The sequence below is a fragment of the Puntigrus tetrazona genome, unplaced genomic scaffold (assembly GCF_018831695.1).
Source record: "Puntigrus tetrazona isolate hp1 unplaced genomic scaffold, ASM1883169v1 S000000283, whole genome shotgun sequence".
Lineage (NCBI taxonomy): Eukaryota > Metazoa > Chordata > Actinopteri > Cypriniformes > Cyprinidae > Puntigrus > Puntigrus tetrazona.
The window spans coordinates 117,501-140,068 of NW_025047944.1; the positions used below are offsets into that span (position 1 = coordinate 117,501).

General features: G+C 35.6%; 1 protein-coding gene across 3 annotated transcripts in view; it reads right to left on the reverse strand.

Moving 5' to 3' along the window:
- The window catches only part of LOC122333532, a 48,451-nt gene that overhangs the window by 9,104 nt on the left and 16,779 nt on the right, over window positions 1-22,568 (reverse strand). For 2 of the 3 annotated variants that reach the window (XM_043231208.1, XM_043231209.1), the window contains exons 6-11: window positions 18,722-18,913; window positions 17,295-17,375; window positions 16,267-16,379; window positions 16,119-16,177; window positions 13,522-13,611; window positions 4,587-4,630 (exon numbers count right to left, since the gene is read on the reverse strand). In XM_043231208.1, the coding sequence (XP_043087143.1) occupies window positions 4,587-4,630; window positions 13,522-13,611; window positions 16,119-16,177; window positions 16,267-16,379; window positions 17,295-17,375; window positions 18,722-18,913 (579 nt within the window). The remainder of the gene's footprint in view (window positions 1-4,586; window positions 4,631-13,521; window positions 13,612-16,118; window positions 16,178-16,266; window positions 16,380-17,294; window positions 17,376-18,721; window positions 18,914-22,568) is intronic. The other variant, XM_043231210.1, reaches the window with a different exon arrangement.

The window sequence follows — 22,568 nt, forward strand, 5'->3', positions numbered from 1 at the left end:
AGAGAGAGAGAGAGAGAGAGAGAGAGAGAGAGAGAGAGAGACAGAGAGAGAGAGAGAGAGAGGTCTAAGAACTGATGGAGAAAAAACCTTAAGAATAAATTTAGCTGGAGTCATTATAGGAGTGATGGAGCTCGAGAGACGCTCGCGGAGGAAACACAGAGAGACTGATGACATGAATCACAGAACAGCGCTGGATGATCAATAAACACGTCAGATCTGGATAATGTATGCTTTTAATTATTCATTGATTTGATTATTTCAACCAAATATCCATTTGCAGCTAATTAAAGTCAAAATGTTCAATTCACAGAGGAAATAACCGGAACCAAGAATCATATTTATTTACTTCAGTACAGTATAAAACAGTACAAGGGGGATTAGTAGCTATTTATTTTAATATCTTTATTTAAATGTACACTTCCTTTTGATAGTGTGTTGTCAGCAAGGTTTTTTGTTTAATTTAAAATAAATTAATACTTTCATTTCTTGCGTGACACTGAAGACTGGAGTAATGATGCTGAAAATTCAGCTGCGCTTCACAGAAATGAATTACATTTAACAATGCATTAAAATATTTCAACCGAATTGTGATACTATTTCACAATATTTGATGAAATGCTGGATCACTGAGAGAAAATTCATTGTAAAAGAACTTTCAGGCTCCATACGGTTGAACTGTAGAGCAGACACAGCTAAAAACATAAAGATCAAGGACGCAATACTACAGTAGAGTAGAGTAGAGTACAGTATACAAACAATACTGTAATACTGTACTATTTTAAACCTCTAACATTTCTAATTGTAACACTAATCTTAAACAATTATATTTTAACATTTGAAGTGTCCCAAAGTCTTTACAAAACTGTTCTAAAAGTATTTAATAAATAAATATAAAAAATATTTTAATAAAAGTCTTTTATTATTGTCCATATCTGCTGTAAAGAGATTTAAATAGTCTTAACACTAGCATTCTTTATTCTTTTTCTATTCCATCAACTTTTTTTTATTTTTATTCATTATAAAAACGAAGAAGAGAACTTCGTCTCCGTTCTTTTTCCTTTGACTCGTTTTATTTTTAATTTTAAAAACAAAACCCTCTGACATTAAAGCCTATTAGTTTTTGTGCTCTTTTTACGTATCATAAAACCCCCAAAGCATGCTGTGTCAGGCTAACCAAGACTCGCTCTTCTATCGACTGCCTCCGTTGCCCTCATTTGGATTAAAGCGTCCGCGAACGTAAAAGATCTCCGCTGTAGCCTTCTCGATGTCAAAAAATGAAAAATAATGAAAAACTAATGACGAAACATGATACAGGACCGTTCGGCTCTAGGAGACAGCGGGGTGAAACATGTAATCAGGAAAGGGCAGAGAGCGGCATGCTGGGAAAACAGAGCACAGAATGATTCTCACGTATGGATGGATCATATGTATGCTTACACTCACACACACACACACACACACACGCTCACACACACACACACACACACACACACACACACACACGCTCACACACACACACACACACGCACACACACACGCTCACACACGCTCACACACACACACGCTCACACACACGCGCACACACACACACACACACACGCTCACACACACACACACACACGCACACACACACGCTCACACACACGCTCACACACACGCTCACACACACACACCACACACACGCACACACACACACGCACACACACGCCACACGCTCACACGCCACACACACACACACACACACACACACACGCTCACACACACACGCACACGCTCACACACACACACACACACGCACACACACACGCTCACACACACACGCTCACACACACGCACACACACACGCTCACACGCACACACGCTCACACGCACACACGCTCACACGCACACACGCTCACACACGCTCACACGCTCACACGCTCACACGCACACACGTCTCTGTTTTCCAGCGTTGTATTCTTACAGTAAGAGAGCTGCATGTGTCTACTGTGTTCTGTTCCCCGTTTTTTCCTTTAAACTGCTCAATTCCTTCATCAATACAGCTCTTTCCTTTCCTCTAGAATGGTCTCTCTATCCCAGCCTCTCTTCTCTCTCTCTCTCTCTCAGACGTGGTACGACTTGATTATTGATCATTATGTGACATTGTGATGAATGCAGTGCATGAGATTGTTGTGCGGGTAATAGCGGTTCATTAAGACTCCTGGCTGACGAACAGCAGGGTTTATTCAGGCCAGGAAGACAGATTTTTACTTGCTCTGCCAACATTTTCACACACACACACACACACACACACACCATTTAATGTTTTATACGTGGAAGGCTTTTCTAATATTTTTAATTGAAGTTGAAATTGAAGCTAAACGAAACTCAACTATAAAACAATAATAACTGGGAATTATGAGCACTGATATTCAATAGTTTGCATTTCAATCACAAAGGATGCATTTAAATAATCAAAAGTGACAGTGAAAACATTTTAAATGTAACAAAAAAAATATATTCTAAATAAATGCTGTTCTTTTAAATTTCTATGCGTCAAAGTATCTTGAAGAAAACATTGATAATAAACAGAAATGGTTTCTGATTATTATCCAGATGACATGTAACACTGAAGACAGCTTTATATCGCAGAAATAAATTTGAGTTAAAATTCCATTCAAACAGAAAAGAGCGCTTTTAAATGTTCATTATTTAAAAAAAAATTTACTGTTTCAAATTGGTGAGCAGAAGATATGCATGACCGTTCAGAAGTTTGGATTTGGTATGATTTTATGTTTATGCGATCAAAATGACTTTTTACTATGTTCGAATGTGCATTAAATTGATATTTTTTAAGTATTTTACTGCTCAAACTCATGATTGACAAACTGAGAATGAAATAGCTGGTAGATATACAATCAAAAGCGTTTTTGGGTAGACAAAGAAGCCCTCCGATGCATCTGTTAATAACCTCATTCTATCAAATACATGCAAGTCATTCCCATCATTTTCAAAAACTTCTACATACGTCAGCTGGCTAGACAACGCTACCTCAGTGGCTCATTAAAATCAGCAGAATTCACATCCTAATACTGGAACGGAAGCATAAGAGCACATGTGGAAGATCTCAGATCTAAGTTTGAGCGGCTCGATACGGACGGGCCGGTGTTTCTCAGCTGTGCTCTTGTTCAAGAGCTCAGGGAGGGACAGATGAGGCTATTTTGGGAGCTGCAGTAGGAGTCTGTGGGTTCACCTTTGCTCAGGATGCGAGCGGGACCCTTTTAAAGAGCGCTGTGGTGTGTGTGTGTGTGTGTGTGTGTGGGCGCGGATGAGTGTTGAACATGAGAACGAGGTTAGGGCTCTGCGAAAGAGAGAGGGGGAGAATACATATCGATGAAACGCAGCCGAGCCGTAACTATGCAGCGGTATCCATGGAGCCGTAACCATAGCAACGGCGCACAGAAAGCCAGGGTCTTTAATTGGTGTGTGTGTGTGTGTGTGTGAATATAGAGAGAATAGGCGGCACTCACACACTATTGTTTCCAGCAAACAACACACGGATCCAACGCCTCGAACACTAAAACCTTTTCCTTTCGCTATTTATGGCATTTCCGCCCATGACATCACTCGTATCTTTCATCACTGTGACAGTTTACTATGGCAATATTTTCACGGTTATAAAGCATCACTATTAAACAACAAAATCAATTTCCAAGTGACTGCAACAAGCAATTTTGTCCTACGAAAGCACAGAGACTTGGACGAACACACAAAAATATGTGGGTCTCAAAAAAGATTAAGATTTAAATATTGCATGTAAAAAAAAATAACCAAACGAATAATAATAATAAAATGATAATAATCAACATGTCTCATTTAGCTGAGCCTAAAACTTAATGATGACTAAAATGAAAACAAAAATAGTCTAAATATTATTAAAAAAAATATACCAGTATCACAATTATATTATAATATCATTATAACATCTGTTGTATGAATATGAATATACGGTAAGATTTTTGGATTGCACATTTTTAACAAACAAATGAATAAAGTCAGTGTCAAGTCAGTCATATAAATAGAATAATCATATTACAAATAAACCAAAAGTGTTCAAATGCATAATAAGGTTCGTATATCTATCAATGATATATTCAATTTGTTTCTAACCTCATTCAATTTTAATTATATGTAATACTGATTAATATTAATATGTAATTAACATATTCAAGGTTGACAAACACGCATCCCCTGTCAAAATGTACCGGTTGCTTCAGATTAAAACGGTTTATATGCAACTTCAAATGCACGAACCTCAAATGTAATATTTTTGGCGTGCCAAAACGCAAATGCAAAACAGCTCGAGCAAACGCTCTCTCAAATGATCAGAGACACGTAGTTTGGGATTTTACAACAGCGACAGTAACTGCAGTAGCTATTCTGGAGGAAAAACCGTGGTTACCATGGCGACGTGTTCTTTAAGGGCGGTCAGCATGATAAAACGAGTTGACTGCCGTTTCTATGTGGGTAGTTCGGTAGTAGCACGTCGCATCTACTGTAAAACCTTACAGTCATTAAATGTGAAAACAGGAAGCAAACACACTTACATTGTCCACTGCAGCTTTTCATTTTTAATAGAGTTGTACAGGGCCTGCGGAGAGAGAGAGAGAGGGAGAGAGCGTACAGTCAGTAAGTCACACCTGAGCTGTAAATGACTGTGTTTGGTTTCACAGACTGGTGTATGAGTTGCATCATATATATATTCTGCTGTAACTAGCATCATAATCAGACTGTGACAGATGACACACCTCGAAATAAACATCCGATTCAGTTATAGCCACGCTGACTACACAAATAAACGCCATTCTGGACATCAATATCTAACAAGCAGCGAAGCATCAATACCACAGCCAATAATCCCAACCTTTTCCAACCAGAAATTAAGAGGCTTTCGGCTCGTTTGGTTTTCATACTCGTTTCTAAACGGCAGTGCGTAATGTAGAGAAGCTAAACCGTTAAAAAAAATCGATAGCTATAACGCATAAATATAATATAAGACATTATTAAAAAGCGTAAATAAATAAGGGCATGATTGAAAAAATGTTTTATAAAATATTCATACAAAAATAACTCTAAACTAATCACAGATGGCCGTTAGTCTCCTACTGATCATTAGCACTTAATTGACACATCATGGGTGTAAATGACGAGTCTGCGCGGACGTCAGTCATCAAACACCTGCGTCACAGAGGAATCCTGTCTTTGCAAATGAATTATCCACACAGATAATTCCTCTCAACCAAACCTCAAAGAGGAAAATCAATAAAAACGTAAATTCAATAAATGTGTTTTTTACCATTCTATAAGGCGCAGCTGTACGATTCGGCTTAGAGGTCATCATAAGATGTATATAAAAGCAAAAGAAGGCCTAATTTATATGCCAAACTGAATATGCATGAGAGAAGGACTTTAATAAGCATATTATTCCCTCCACACGTCCTTTCATCTAGAAAAAAAAGAAAGCTCAGCACGAACGGCTAATAATCTCAGTGTGTACTAGAAATTCAGCAGCAACAGAGAGCAAATTTACCCTCTCTGTCCCTCAGGGCAAAACAAACAGCATCTCCCCACCAATGCTCATTTCAAACAAAACCAATTCAGCTAGAGATAGGAAGTTGCTTTTTCTTTTGGTTCATGTCTATTAGCTTTGAGGCAATCTATAAGCTGCCGCGCTCCTAAAAGTACACTACAGTTTGACGCACTCTTAAAAATAAGCTTTCCAGAAGGGGGAGATTCTGCAGCAGTGTCATGGGATCCAGTGACCAGTTTCTTTACGCATTTTAAAACTTATATGGGTGTTAGAGGTTGCATTACGGATGCATTAAAAGGTTAGTTCACCCGAAAATGACAATAAGCTTTTTACTTGCCTTCGAAGCATCATGTGTGACACGCACGCGCTTTATTTAACATGTTTCAGGCTGTTTTTTAGACCACCTGCCTACTGTATGTGACGGAGCTTAGAAGTGCCTGGACAATATAACTATTATTTTAATATAACCCTGCTTGGATTTGTAAAAGAAAGTCACAAACACCAAGGATGCTTTGAAAGTAAGTACAAGACTCATTTTCGGGTGAACAAACCCTGTAATACCAATAAAGTGCCCCAATTATGCTATTTTTAGGGCTCCTGATATTGTTTTGGAAGTCTCCTACAAGAGGTTTAAATGCATGCAAGGTGAAAAAACGCTTGTTTTCTCAAATATGTGTGTAATATCACTCATTTTCCAGCGTGTCTCAAACGATTCGTTTAAAGCCGTTCTAAGATTCGGTCTCTCTAAACCCCTCCTTTCCGTAAGCCTGCTCAACCGTGATTGGTCAGATCGGCCGGTCTGTTTTGACTGATATTCGCGGCCGGCCAATGTAGATCATTTGCATGTAGAATTATGCAAACGTGTTAGTCTGTGACGTCTAGCCATCACGGAAATAGGATTCGAATTAATGACTCGTTTATGCTGTATAGATTCGATTCCCTGTTTTGTGAGAAATGGCTTTTTTTTAATCGTACTGGATATCGTTGAGCTATGATGAAATGGCGCTATTAAAAATGGCATAATTGGCGCTTTAAGAGTATTCGGTCCCTAAAAAGAACTGTATCTGACCAAAATTGGTTGCATGCTCCATCTATGCAACGTTTTGGCCTTTTTTTGGGCAGCGGACAGGTACAGATGACCAGAACAGGTAGGTGACACGAGACAAGGTTACCCTCTTCCTCTTGCGGGCCTGTGGGTGGTTCTGTCCATCTTGAGCTTTTCCCAGAAGGTCCGGAAACACCAGAGGCTTGAGCGACCGGGATCTGGGCGTTCGGGGGTAACGGAATGGGTCCATCATGCGGAAATCTCGCCCGTATCGAACAGAGCAGAGCGAGCGGGAGCGCAAGCGCCCGGCCGAGTGCAGACTGTTCACTCCGATCATGTTCGGGGCTGCGGTGCACTACGGGAGATAATCAACTCCAGGCGGGCTTTGAACCTTCAGGAGTTCACTCCAAAGCTTTGCGTCAAATCTTCAACTAAGCCTTCCTGTGGGTCATGGGTCAGACTCCCAGACGAAGCGAGCACTGACTCTAGTGAGTCACTTTGGGTTCAAAATCTGCCAAATGCATAAATGTGAATCTTCAATACCAAAAAACGCACGAAAAAACAGACGAGGTAATTCCAAATACAAAAGAAGCAAGAAAATCCAGTTCAAAAATGACAATCCAAATTTTTTTTTTTTTGTATTTTTAAATCAAGTCCAGCACAGATTTGCGGTCTTCGCAATGACTTAAACCTATATTTGGCTTGAGACGGTCGTCTTAATTTCTAATCTTAAACGTGAAAGCGATACGAAACATGTTCAGCAACGCAACAGGGTGTTCGCAACCATCTGCGGGACAATATCACAATTCATTACGCGTCACGTCTGTGAGTTTCGAAAAACTGGGGATTCAAGTAGTTCAGAGCAAAATAAAAAGAACAGCGGTCCTGAAATGTTTGATATTTCCCTTGCCGACTCTGAACACATGTAACAGTCGATTACAAACACCAACTTCTACAAGCTAAACATTGCAACCAGCGAGCGGCCGGCCACACACACACACACACACACACACAGTGATGCCACAGATGGCAAGTAAAGCTTTCAGAAGTGTGAAAGAACAGCCGGGATCCGACAGATGGAATGAGGCGAACGGAAACCGGGAGAAAACATAAAACACACACACACACACACACACAACGCCCTCACAAAAGGCACAAACCCAGGCGGTCAGCGCGGCATGCAGGAATCCCCACACCTGCACCGGCCCGAACCACCGGACCAATTCAACACGCAACGCAAACGGAAAAATTACGAGAAACAATCCGAGACGAAGGCGAACGGGAGCCTGTTGCTTCTGAGCTTCAGCTGGCTTTCGTTCTCGCAAGGACCGAGCGCATTCAGAAGACGTGCATCACTGCCCTTTGCATCCGCTCATCCGTCAATCCATCTGGGATCCATGATAGGTCTGGCGGATTTTTTTGGGAAGTGCGTGCGGATGCGGTCTCATCCGAAACGAGTCGCATGTACGTGTCCTTGTAGCCTCTGAAAATGCCCACTTCCTCTAGTGTCGTCTTTGCTGCTCTGTTTTATCTTTCAGGCTCCGCAGATGGAAAGTCTCTAAATCTCAGAGAGACTCGGAGGAGGATGCAAGCTCTCTCGCTCTCTCTCTCTTTCAGGTTTCAGGCAGCCAATCACAGCGATCCAGCTCCCTCAAACACACACACACACACACACACACACACACACACAGAGACTCACTGCTTGCTTCGCTTTGAATGCTGATTAACATTCAGCACTTGTGCTCAGAGGTGGGACGGCGAGAGGGAAGAACATGGAATTATGGAATGATTATGGGAGAGAGATGAACACAAAGAACATCATAAAACTACAAGTGTGACTGGCGAATAGTCTATAAAAATTCAGTCTATTAAAAAAAAGCATTGAGATGAAGCTCATTAAACAATATTCAGCCCATAAATAAAAGAAAAAAAATGAAATTGCATATAATAATAATAATTTTATTTTATTAATTCACATTACGATACCAGCTTTAGTTTTTCTTTTTTAAAATTTATTAAATTTAGATATATTTCGCGGTGCACATTTACTACTAATGTGTATGGTTTAATAAACTAAAATCTTTTAACATCGCATATTTCTAGTGAATTGGCAATGGATTAAATCATAAAAATAACAAATACATATCCTTAACCGAGCACATTAAATATGCAAATAGGAAAAAAAATTGTATGCATCATAACATTTATGCAATAGCATATAAAATACATAGTATTAATAAAATAAAATGCCTTTAATAAATACGTGCATGTTTAAGACTCTATACGAGATATGCTCGGTAACTTCAAAAGGAAAGTCGTTTTAGAATAAGGTTGCATTTCTATACGATATATAAAGGATACATTTGGCCCATATACTGCTACACTTACACTCGAACCGCAGATGCATTTAAATATGGCTCATTTATTATTCATCATACTGTAACATATTCGGAAATATATCTTGGGCAGAAGTGATTTGCATTTTTCTAGTTTTAATATTCGGAAAATTACGAAAATACTTCGCATCAAAGGCTGCAATTTTAGCATTAATTGATTCAAAAGTGACAAATGAAAAATGATATGAAAAATGAAAAATATATGATGAAAAAAAGAAAAATGATATGAATCTAGTTTGTTTCCCTTAACTTAAATGAGCATTTCTTTGCACATCTTTGCTCACATCTTTACTGCTTTTTAACAAATAAAAACACACACACACACACACACACACACACACACACACACACACACACACACACACACACACACAAAAGATGATTATTGCTGACTGCCTGGATGATATATCAGTCGCTCCAGAATAGCAGACCGTGCGGGGACTGAACGGACGTCTCGTCTGGAGAAAGCGACGAGCCGTTCGGTCTGAGTTGAGGGAGTTTGCTTAACAGGAGAGAGCTAATTGTTCCCCCCCTCGTCTGTCGTTATCTCTTCAGTAAAATGGGTCGCCCGTGACCGCCCTATCAGTGCCGGAGCCTGGGCCCCGCCCCACCGTCGCCATGACGACGACGCACTTCAAGCACTCCTCACCAGCGTGTGCAAAAGCCCACAAGCAACCCACGTGTGAGAGACAGGCACAAGCCCACCGTCTTTCACCGCTGCTCTGAAGAAATGCCTCCTGCGGGCCACAGGCACACCATCTTTGCATTTGACCTCTTTTTTTTTCTCTCCTCATCACAGATGTGACTCGATGTAAACACATGAAATAATTCTGTCTGTCTAAATGCATGTGCGCTATACGCGGCTCGCTTTAGCCTTTGGATACTGGTGTCATATTACAGTATAAATAAATAAACATTACAACATTGAAAATTATAATTAAATGATAATAATAATGATAAATAATTAAATAAATAAAAGTAATAGTACATTATACTATTTATGTCGTTTGATAAATAATTTTGTGTTTTAAAGTAATTTTAAAGTTATTTTATGAATAAACATATATAAAAAGAATCTAAAATAAATAAAAAATAAATAAAATGTATATAATATTATATATATATATATATATATATATATATATATATATATATATATATATATATATATATATATATATATATATATATATATATATATATACACACACACACAGTTGTCACCATTTGAAGTGGATCAAACACATTAATCAAATAGTTGTCCTAAAACATAAAACCAAAATGTATAGGTATATATATATATATATGCGTGTGAGTGTGAGTGTGTGTGTGAGCGTGTGTGTGAGAGTGTGTGTGTGTGTGTGTGTGTGAGATTGTGAGTGTGTGTGTGTGTGTGTGTGTGTGAGTGTGTGTGAGCGCACTTGGTATTTATCACGTTATGGGGACCAAATGTCCCCATAAGCATAGGAACACCAGTACATTTTGACCTTGTGGGGACATTTTTAGGTTCCCATGAGGAAACAAGCTTATAAAACATACAGGAATACATTTGAAAATGTAAAAATGTCAGTAGCATCCAGTAAGGGGTAGGTTTAGGTGTAAAATAATAGTCTGTACAGTATAAAAGACATTAGACCTATGGAGAGTCCCCATAAAACATGGAAACACAATGTGTGTGTGTGTGTGTGTTTATATTTGTAGAGTGAGAGAATGTTATTTATGCAAGAGTGAGATAATGAATAATTAAGTTTTATATAAATTAATATTAATATATATATTTATTTATATATATTATTTATATTTATTTACATTTTAAATTAATTTATTAATTTTTTTGTTGCATGATAGCAATTATTTATTTATTTATTTTTTTAAATACTTTAATTTTTGCTTACTGTGGCTTCCTAAATCAATGAATCAATCAGTCAACCAATCAATCAACCAGCCCATGATTAAACACAAAGGCTATTTACCGTTTCAGTAGCTTCAAGCAACATCCATATATAATTCTCCAGCTCTGTCTCACTGCTGTGTGTAAATCGTCTTTGAAGGCGGCTCATCCAATCAGATTTCAGAGCCAAAACAATCCATTTCACATTAAACAATAACCCCGTTCGTCCAATAATTAGCACCCCACGACAACAGCTTTGCTTTATATGACAATGTGCGAGTGAAATGTGCTTATGTAAGCTGCCCTGCTCAGCTGTTGAGTTTAAATGAGAGAAGCAGAACGAGTAGGAGGCAGGAGTGTGAGAACTGATGTTGCGAGGGACAGAGAAAAGGACCGCCGGAGGGAAAGAAAAGAAAGAGAGGTCGTCATAAAAGCTATAGAGACTGATTTAAAACACTTGGCATGAACGGCAAGAACACGGAGCCATCTCCATTGGCTCTCCCTCGCTCCGTCTATCTCTCTTCAGACGGTTTCTGTCCCGCCGAGAGTCGGTGTTTTCATCAACAAGATGAAGGACTGAAACACAAGCGGCTCCAGATAAAGCTCACTGCTGCGGCTTTAACAGAGCACGGAGATTTCAAAGGATTCGTGCCACGGAAAACAGGATTTTCTCTGCTCTTTCCCAGTCACAATGCCACGCGGCTTTGCAAGGAGGCCGCTATTGAAGGACGGGTCAGCGCGAACCAGACTGAACCGACAAAAACCCATGTTCGGAATAGCACACTATCAGAATGATCTGTCTAGGACTGGACTATATAATGTGCAGAACAATTTCTGCGTGGAACGCGCAAAGTGTGCGAAAGGCACCCCGCAATGCAATGCTTTCAACCTGACCTTCCACTTCCTACGCAAAAATAAATCCACAAGTATTAAAACCAGATGCATATACAGGGAAACATTTGCATGACAATAAGCATGAAACAAGCACATTTATTATGTTCTATATGTGGTATTTACTCTATAAATTATTACGGCTACATTACAATGTGAGGTAAAAATGTTCTAATTGAGTCATGCAATCGAGCGAAAATTACATATTATAATAAATATATAATATATAAAGATATAAATAATATTTATAATATTTTAATTATATGTAAATATATAACTATCCAATCAAAAATACATTATTTTAATAAAGTTTTTTTTTTTTTTAAATCAACAATTTTACCACTGTAATACTAAAAATAAAATACATATACATACAGACATACATACATATATATACACATATAAATATATATACATATATACACACATAAATATATATATACATATATACATATATATACACATAAATATATATATACATATATACATATATATACACATAAATATATATATACATATATACATATATATACACATAAATATATATATACATATATACATATATATACACATAAATATATATATACATATATACATATATATACACATACATATATATACATATATATATATATACATATATATATATATATACACATATATATATATATATACATATATATATATATATATATATATATATATATATATATATATATATATACACACACACACACACACAAATATATACACATATATATACAGACATACATTATATATATGTACACACATACACACATATATATATACACATATAAATATACATATATATACACATACATATATATATATATATATATATATATATATATATATATATATATACACACATACATATATATACATATACATACATACATATATATATATATATATATATATATATATATATATATATATATATATATATATATATATATATATATATATATATACACATACATATATATATATTATATATATAAACATATAATATCTAACTTCATCACCGTTTTAATTTTTGCAATATGAGCTTATTTTCATGACACTTAAGCACATTAAAAATCCTCTTCCCAGTATCCCATTAATGGAATAAAAATTTTTGTTTAATAAAATAAAATTCCTACTCCTGTTTTTTATTTTTCTATTTACAAAAACCATGACTATTGTTAAAGTCCTGCAGCAGCTTGAAAACATCTGGCAGATAACACCAGACACAGCCGCTCTCAGCCCTGAAACCAATCTAAAACTCGTTTTGCTCATTAGTATTAACTCAAGAACTCATCTGATTAGTTCAGAATGTGCCTGCAGGGTTAATGAATGGAAGCAAAACATCCCCCGATTCCTACCAATGACATTACAGCACTAATCTAATAATATAAACCAATAAATGACCTACTAAAGAGTCATCGCTTCCCACCGGGACACGGATCTCTCCTGCTTTAACTCACACACAGCAGAGCAGAACGCTATAATAGCACAGCGGTCACATGACCACACACACACACACACACACACACACACACACAGGTACGAACAACACACCTGCTGATCATCTCGAACCATCAACTAAAGATGGTTTGCTGACATGCAGATCTTCTCAAAGGACAATTTACAATACAGCAGTAACGCAAAAAACACCGTTTCGCTTTGCAGCTTTAGTAAGGAGCATTTATGAAACACGCGGTACCTTAAGGAGCTCTTTAGGAAAATCATCACCGCAGTTTAGTCCTTCCAGATTCCCAATGAACTGAGTGCAGGACATTCTCTTTCCAACGTTCTGCCAGCGGACAAGACAAAACACACAGCGGTCGTTAGTCCTCGTTCATCTGTGCAATAACACAACAGCATTCTGAGCGACAATCACACGCAGCATAAATAATAATAAATATATATATATATATATATATATATATATATATATATATATATATATATATATATATATATATATATATATATTATGATTATGACATTGCCATTGCATGTAAAGGCATTTAAAATACAATTAATAATTTTTTTTTCAGTATTTCCCACTGTAGTGTGAAATATGTTCTTAATTTTATAAAGCAACAACAACAACATCAATAATAATAATAATAATAATAAATTATATATTATTAAACACACACACAATATTAAATGCTTAAACATTATTAATTATATTTTTAAATAAAATAAAACTTTTTTTTTTTTGCAAAAACAATATTAGTATTTTTAAATATTACAACTAAATATAAAATAATAATTAGAAAATATATAATTACATCAATTTTCAATGTAATAAAATGTATACAATTTTGAAAAACCAAAACGACTTCAAATAAAAATGCATAAAATATATTTTCGTAGTTTAATTACTTTTGAATATTTCAATACACTTTCACTAGACGCGTGTCTATCTATCTGTCTGTCTATACCTAACGATACCATAATGTGGACAAACTTGGATGTAAAACGAAGCCAGATACTTATGGAAACCAAAACCCCTTCCATTTTCCCCTAAGATTCTCGCTATAAAATATTTCCAGGACATTTCGTCACCAGATTTGGCTTATGACGCATTAAAAGGTGCTCAAAAAGTTCTGAACTTATTGCACATTTTCAAACGAGATGTTAGAGTCGGCATGAGATGTCCTACATTTAAGCCGGCGAGAACATGAATATATGAATGTCTGGAGCTGCAGAAAGGCTCTGGAATACATCATCTGATATTGTGGACTGAGGAGTTTCATCAGAGGAAAGCTGAAATCGCTCACAGCTCTCATCAGGACCATAAACCCGTTACCATGGCGACAGCGAGTCTGGCCTATAACAGGCGTCATGTGTTCGCTGACGGCCCTAAACCCTTTAACAAAAGCACAGGAGCCGAGTTAAATATCCTGCCAGCAGACAGATATCAGCAGTGATTGACAGACCGCAGATCCCTCCAGACGTCCTCCTCGCTGCCTTTTCCAGAGACGAAGGGTTAAAAATAAACCCTTGCACTCCACGGACTTACATTAAGGGTTGTTTATTCTATAGGAGTCAGTGTTATTGTTTGCGACGGTAATTCTGAGCATACAGAGCTGTTGACGTCTATTTGTAGGCCAAGCCGGAAGGCTAATTCGCTACAGGATCCCTCGAGTATTTCAAATAGGTTTTTAGATTAGCGCTTAACAGACTTTCGATGTATTGTTCTGCAACGTCAATTACACAAGCTCTCGTGCTCAAAGGGTACAGAATAAAATGTATGTTAAAACTACACTCACGGTAAAATATGGTAAAGTATCTAATTAAAAAATGAATAATGCATCGAGTACTTCATGCTTATTATTGCATTTACAGCTTATCAATGTGTTAATGGTAAACTGTACTAAAATCAGCGGTTTCTTTTTAACTAAAAAACTAATGCAATGACTGTTTGGCCAGTTGTTGGCAACTGAAATGAAGCTTAAATAAAAAACTTCATGTAAAAACTTGAAAAAGTCGACTGAAATAAGTTTAGCAAGAATAAAATAAAAAGTAGTAAAAATTCGAAAAGTAAGATAAAACCGAGCTACAGAGAAATGGAAAATAAAAAGAAATAGAAAATAATTTTGCCTCCTCAACTGAAATATGTTTAAGTTAAAGCACTAAAACAGTTTTTATGTTTTTTATTCTATATATATATATATATATATATATATATATATATATATATATATATATATATATATATATATATATATATATATATATATATATATATATATATATATATATATATATATATATATATATATATATATATATATATATATATATATATATATATATATATATATTTTTTTTTTTAAATATAAATATTGCCTTCACTAAAACAAGAATGGCTTAAATTAAAGTACTTAAATTAAAATAAAAAAATACAGCCAAATAGAAATAAAAGAAAATAATAAAAGAATAATAAAAAAATAAAATAAAAGAAATACTACATGGCAAACAAACACATTAGAAATACTACCTTCACAACTAAGTGTAAGTTGAAGTACTAAAATGACTGAAAAAATGAAAAAAAAAATACAGATAAATAGAAATATAATAAATAAATAATTAAAATGAAAAAAAGGCACATCAAATTACTTTCAATAGTAATTTGTAACTGCTTCTGCTGCCTTGAGGAGTCATTTATATTCACCTTTTCATTAAAATTGTAATGCTGACAATATCATTTGCAAAAAAAAAAAAAAAAAAAAAAAAAAAAAAAGAAAGGATAAACTGGATAAATATGTGGTTTTTGTTGAGTGTCTGTGTGATGAAGTGACTCACGTGGCCGTGCAGGTCTGTGTTGAGCAGCATGAGAGCACAGGTCAGCGTGTGGACGCCATCTGAGACACACAACCACACACAGATACATGCATTAACACCTGTGTGACACACACACACACACACACACACACACGGATACGAGCCGTACCTTCAGAGAGCGTGAGAGATGAGTTACACTGCACATATCGACGGGAGAAGTGTGCTAAGATCCGCTCTCTCTCCTGCGTCTCGCCCGTCAGAGCGAACTCTAGCAGAAACGCCCTGAAAAACACATCCACATTAACACGCGGGGAACAATAGCATACGCCGATATCATAATTCATACAAGTTCAATACAAACGGAAAATGCTAGGTTTTCATTTAGGTGCCCAGTATTGCTAAACTGACAAATTATATTTTATTAGTTAGCACTTTAGTAGTAGTAAATCATCGCTAATTAATATTATGATTGCATTGTATAAAAATGATGTACTTGTATGTATAGTAAAATATTACTAAACATATTGTATTAAACATAAATCTAGAGCGACACAAACACAGGATATTTATGCATTTTGTGTATATTTAAAGCAGAGGTGTAAAAAGTACAGATACTTTGAACAGAAAATATTGGTCAATTAAAAGTAAAGGAATCTGTCCAAAAACATGCTTGAGTGAAAGTGAAAAATTTTAAATCTAATTTACAATTTTTTTATTATTATTATTATTTTTTTAATAGAAAGCATTTTTTTATTTACAGGTTAAAAAAAAAAAAAAAAAAATCATAACTTTTTTAAAAATAATATTTAATAAAAAGTAAAAATCATATGATGACAGCATTATATTTTGAGTAGAATATTTTTGTAATATAAAAATGTGTATTATACATAATACAGAATGTCAAACTAGCAAAAAACTGTTTAAGAAATGTATTATTATTACTTGAACTGTTAATAATTATTATTTATTGACATTAATTTTAAATTCTCTCCATAAAATATATATCTTTCTTTAATAAAACGGGAAAAAAAAACATTGTAACATTGAATTAAATGTCACATTTTATAGTAGAAAGACTTCAAGAATATACAGAATAATATAGTCAGTATTTTCTTATAAAAATAAAACAATTATTTTTGTTTGTAGTTAAACAAAAAAATAAATAAATAAAAATATTGACATATTTAATGCGCTGACCTTAATGCTTGGTCCAAAGTCATTTCAGTGAAATTGAAGTAGCGCAGATATTCCTCTGCCACCAGGCGACTGAAGTCATTGCTAAAAAGGAGTCAGATACGAAAAGACAGTCAAAGAGGATGACAATGCAAGAACAAACAAGGGAGGCTCGGAAGGAAGGTGACAGACGCGACCAAGGCCTGTCAGAGATACAGCGCTGGATGAACATTCCCATGATGCACCTGTCAGAGAGAGAAGAGCTCTTAAAGTACAGATGCTGTGAGCAATAAAAGCAGAGCCAGAGAATAAAAGCTGCATGAAATCCTGCTTTATATAACAACGGCACAGGACTGACCGAGACGGACAAAGCACAAGGTCAGAGCATTTACTTTCTAGCATCTTCCTGATTTTATTGTGAGCGACAGCACGCGCTATTACAAAAGGAAATTCATCATTACATTCGCACATAAACATAACACGGAAATAAAAGGAAAAACTGAAAATATAAAACGCGAGATTGTACAAGAATAAAAGACATAATGCATTGCTGAGATGCATGTAACGGTGTTGTTTGCATTAACCCGAAACTATAAAAAAACAACAACAGATGAATAACTTAAAATTAATTTCATCCAGATTACAATTCGTATGAAGAACCTATAAATGAAAATTATAAATGTATCTTGTCAACTGATTGAAATATCAAAAGAAAAAAGGCAAACAATTCAAACTACTATAAATTATATATGAAAACTGAACATTTTAAAATAAATATTTTTTTGTTGACACTGTATGGTGTGTATATATATATATATATATATATATATATATATATATATATATATATATATATATATATATATATATATATATATATATATATACATACATACACACACACACACATATATCACATATATATATACACACACACACACACACATGTATATATACACACATATACATACATATACACACATATACATACATACATATATATATATATATATATATATATATATATATATATATATATATATATATGTGTATATACATACATACACACACACACACACACATACATACACACATATATCACATATATATATACACACATATGTATATATACACACATACATACACACACACACACACACACATATATATATACACACATACACACACACATACATACATTATATATATATATATATTATATATATATATATATATATATATATATATATAAATATGATTAAGTTGTATCCGTTTACATTTATATTAATTCACACTGCATTAATGTAAAACATTTTTATTAACCGAGGTAAAAAAATGGTGTGAAATCGTATGGCTTTTATTTTTATTTAATGCATTAACTAACGCTAACAAACGCTACCATATATAAACTAACACTAACACTAACGATGACAGGATGAGGATTTACTCACTTTTTGCTCAAATGACGTGCGACGTCACACTTCCTGAAGCCGTCGAGGTTGAAGAGGCGCTTGGCCAGACGCTTGGCGGCGTCCAGATCGGCTCGGTTTCCGTTACTGAGCGTGTCGTTACTCCCCAAACCCAAGCGCTCGCTCAGCTCCTGGTCCAGCTCCAGGTCCGCGGCAAAGCGGGGAGATTTCTCTCTGGACAGACACAAAAAGTTTCCAACACAACAAATCAAATCCCGAACTAAATTGTTCTCAATAATGTGTTTTTTCATGATAAGTTTGAGTGTATTCGTTGAAAACAGAAAGAAAGATTTACCTTAACACTTTCCACTAAAAGCATAAAAACCATACTAAATATATGGCCTCCATATTACAGTTTTCAATTATATAAGTAAAAATCCAACTGAAGTATGGGAAATGTTTATCAGACCCCACTGATAAAAGCGATCACACATATCAGCCCAACTGTAGTATCTGTGGGATTTTGGCACAAATCGTGGTTACCGAGCCAAATAAGAGCCACATACAGCTTTACAGTCAGAAATTATTTTCTATTTTGTAATTGCGATCAATTTTTAGTGCGCACTATCGATCCGATTTCCTCTGGTTTCTATAAATGTACGAGGGACAGCGGTCCTCATCTCACCCCGTCTTATCAGTGACTCACACTAAATCCACACCAAAACAAACCATGTGTGAAACTCAAACAAAGACGTCTGGAAGCACAGAAACGCTTCTTAAAGGGACAGGCACAACAAATGAGCAGAACTCCATATCTAGGTTATTAGCATCGCCATAGTTTTTATTGCTTTAAAAATAAACATTACATAAAAAATATATATATATATATATATATATATATATATATATATATATATATATATATATATATATATATATATATATATAAATAAATAAATGAATCTAAACCTAAAAATGTACTAAAATTAAATACAATATACATTTAGCATTTACAATTTTAGTTCAGCCTATTCCTCAAGTAGTAAAATACTAAACTAAAATTGAATTACAATAAAATAATATTGCATATTTCTGGAATGCGAACAATTTAGAAGAAATAGTTTCGTAAGGCCCAAAGAGGAAAAAAAAAATGCATTGCTAAAATACTAAAAACTTTAATTACGATTCGCAAAAAGTCGTTGTTTTCCCGTTGTTTCTACAATGTACCAAATTGCGAGCAATGACAACAGTTTTTTTTTCAGATTCATGCTGCTATATTCCATTCATCAGGACAACGGCAGACTAACACAGCAACACAGATCTTCATCCTGAGCGTTTCTACCTGGACGGTGCGTGGCAGCGGGTCAGGCTCCTCTCCTTCAGCGCGGAGCAATGCCAGCAAAACACAGAGTGGGCTTTTTTCCTCAATCCATCTCTGCCAAAACGCCTCTGGGATGCGTCTCTCTGAACCTGAGCCATGTTTGAATCAACGCTCAGCTTTCCAGAGTCCACCTGAGCGACTGTTTGACGACATCTCCGTCAGTCCAGTCTCTTTGGGGGATTAAACATCTCTAATCCAAAGATCCTGAAACTTCAATCCATCCTCGGGCTGTTGAGCTCACAAACTTGCCAGATATTTTCTTTCCCGATGAGCTTTCCCTCTCTTTGTGAATGCGGTCGGCGCTCTAATGACCTTCTCGGTTCAGCGTGGCATGTAACGTCTCTCCATTTCTCCCTCCAAAGCGAGTTTACACGCACTTTTAATCATGATTTTCTTTTTAACGATCATTTAAATCACGTGCACGGCGAGCAAATACATTCACTCCTCAAACGAGCGCTTTATCTTTCTCCGTCCACGCAGTTTAGTTATTTATCAGCGTGACGGCCACACAAATACAATCATTTAAAGGCATTTCATGTTGCATTTATAGTGGTTTTCATTGCAGTTCAAATTTCGCAGTGACTTGATAAACAAAATGCATCACCGCTTCCACAATAATGTTAACCGTTTTCACTACTGATAATAATCAGAAATGTTTCTTGAGTAACAAATCAGCATATTAACATTTCTGAAGGATCACGTGACACTGAAGACCGCAATTTTTGATCAAATATAAATGCAGCACTGGTGAACATGAGAGATTTTGAATGGTACATTCGCATACGGTCAACTTGACGATTGACCTTACACCGTTTCCTCTTATGTCTTACGGGAAACGCAGTCAAAACAAAGGCGGCAGAGATGAGGTCGGGTTTTTCTGTGCCACTGGGCTTAATGTTTGGCTAAGCTCCTCCACAATGCTGCTACTGTTCCTCTCACGCTCAACGAATAACGCGCAGTTTTAACTGGCGTAAAAAAATGAGCACTCGTTATTAAACAACGTGGACAAATCAACTGCATCCATATGCAGGATGGGCATTTTCTATGCAACATTTACCGAATAAAAGTGTGTGTTTTGATCAATAAGGGCAATTGCAAACGCGTTTATGAATAACTGCCTCCACCTAGTGGTTCACTTCAGCTACTACAGGGAGGTACTGTTACGTTGCAAAATATATTTACAACAGGTGCTAACCTTTTATTATAAGACCAAACCAGAATACAGACGTGTGATATATTACAATGTTTATCCTATAAATGAGGATTTGTGAAGCTAAAAATCTTCCTCTGTCTGAAGGTGATCCATGCGGCAGTAACTTCTGTTCTCTGCCAGCAGTGTGCTTTGCCTTTCACCTGTCCTTCACACACACACACACACACACACACACACACACCTGTCTAAACTCAGCCTGCAGTCACGTCGCAGGCACAGCAGATGGAAAAGGTTAAACCAACAGACTAATAGGTCATTCAGAATCATTACGCAGTAAATTAGCTACACTTGAATAAATAAAAGGAAGCATTGCTTATAAGCTACCTCAAGCAATTCATCCCTAGCCTGTCAAACCGAGATGTAAATGGAATGTGCATATATTATACAATAAATAAACTTAATGCATAAAGTGCATAAAACATTAAAAATAGTTTTATATATATTACCAAGTTACCTTAAACACTTGTTAGGGGTAATATATCAGGTAACCTCAAAAAAATAAAAACATTATGTAAAATAGAACCAGAACATTTTTGGGCAGTTTTCATAAAATTCACCAATACTCAAGGCACAATAAAGAAAAATGCAGTAAAAGAAACAGTTGCTGGAATACTCCCTCTGCTGGAAAAACCAAGCCATTGCAAAAACATGCCTGGTATACTCGGGGCTTGTCCAAATAGCCAAACATGCGGTCTTGACTACTTACTTGACGCATTTCCTCTAAATGGCTAAGTGGACACAAAGACTACAACTTTTCACCATCTAATGGAACTGCGAGCATTTACGGTGCTTTGCTTTGATTTTTAATACTTTGCATTTTAAAATAAACTTCTAAATGTCTGTTCAGCAGACGATAATTTAATAATTGCGGTCCTTTTAATTAAATGATTGCAAATGGTGTACAAAATAAAACACACCTATCTTTGTAAACACGCTATGTTTTACTACCAAATTATATGTAATATTGAATTAATTATTTAATTATATAATTATTAATTATTATAAATATTTAACCTAAACTGGGAAAGTTTTATGAATTTTTTGCAAAAGTCTTACATTGTATTTCCAAAACATGATGCACTTTGCCTTGAATACTGCTCTGGAGTGTTATTTGAAATGGTGTGGATTTAGTGTGCACTGTACTTTGGGGCTTTTAAGTGATGGGAGAGTCTTGCACTTGTGGCCAAGACCGCAAGTATTTAGAGAAGCCTTCAGAGTGGCATGCCATACTACACAGATGATCTTCTGCAAACCACAGAACACTACTAATTTTTACCCAAAACATATAACTGCTC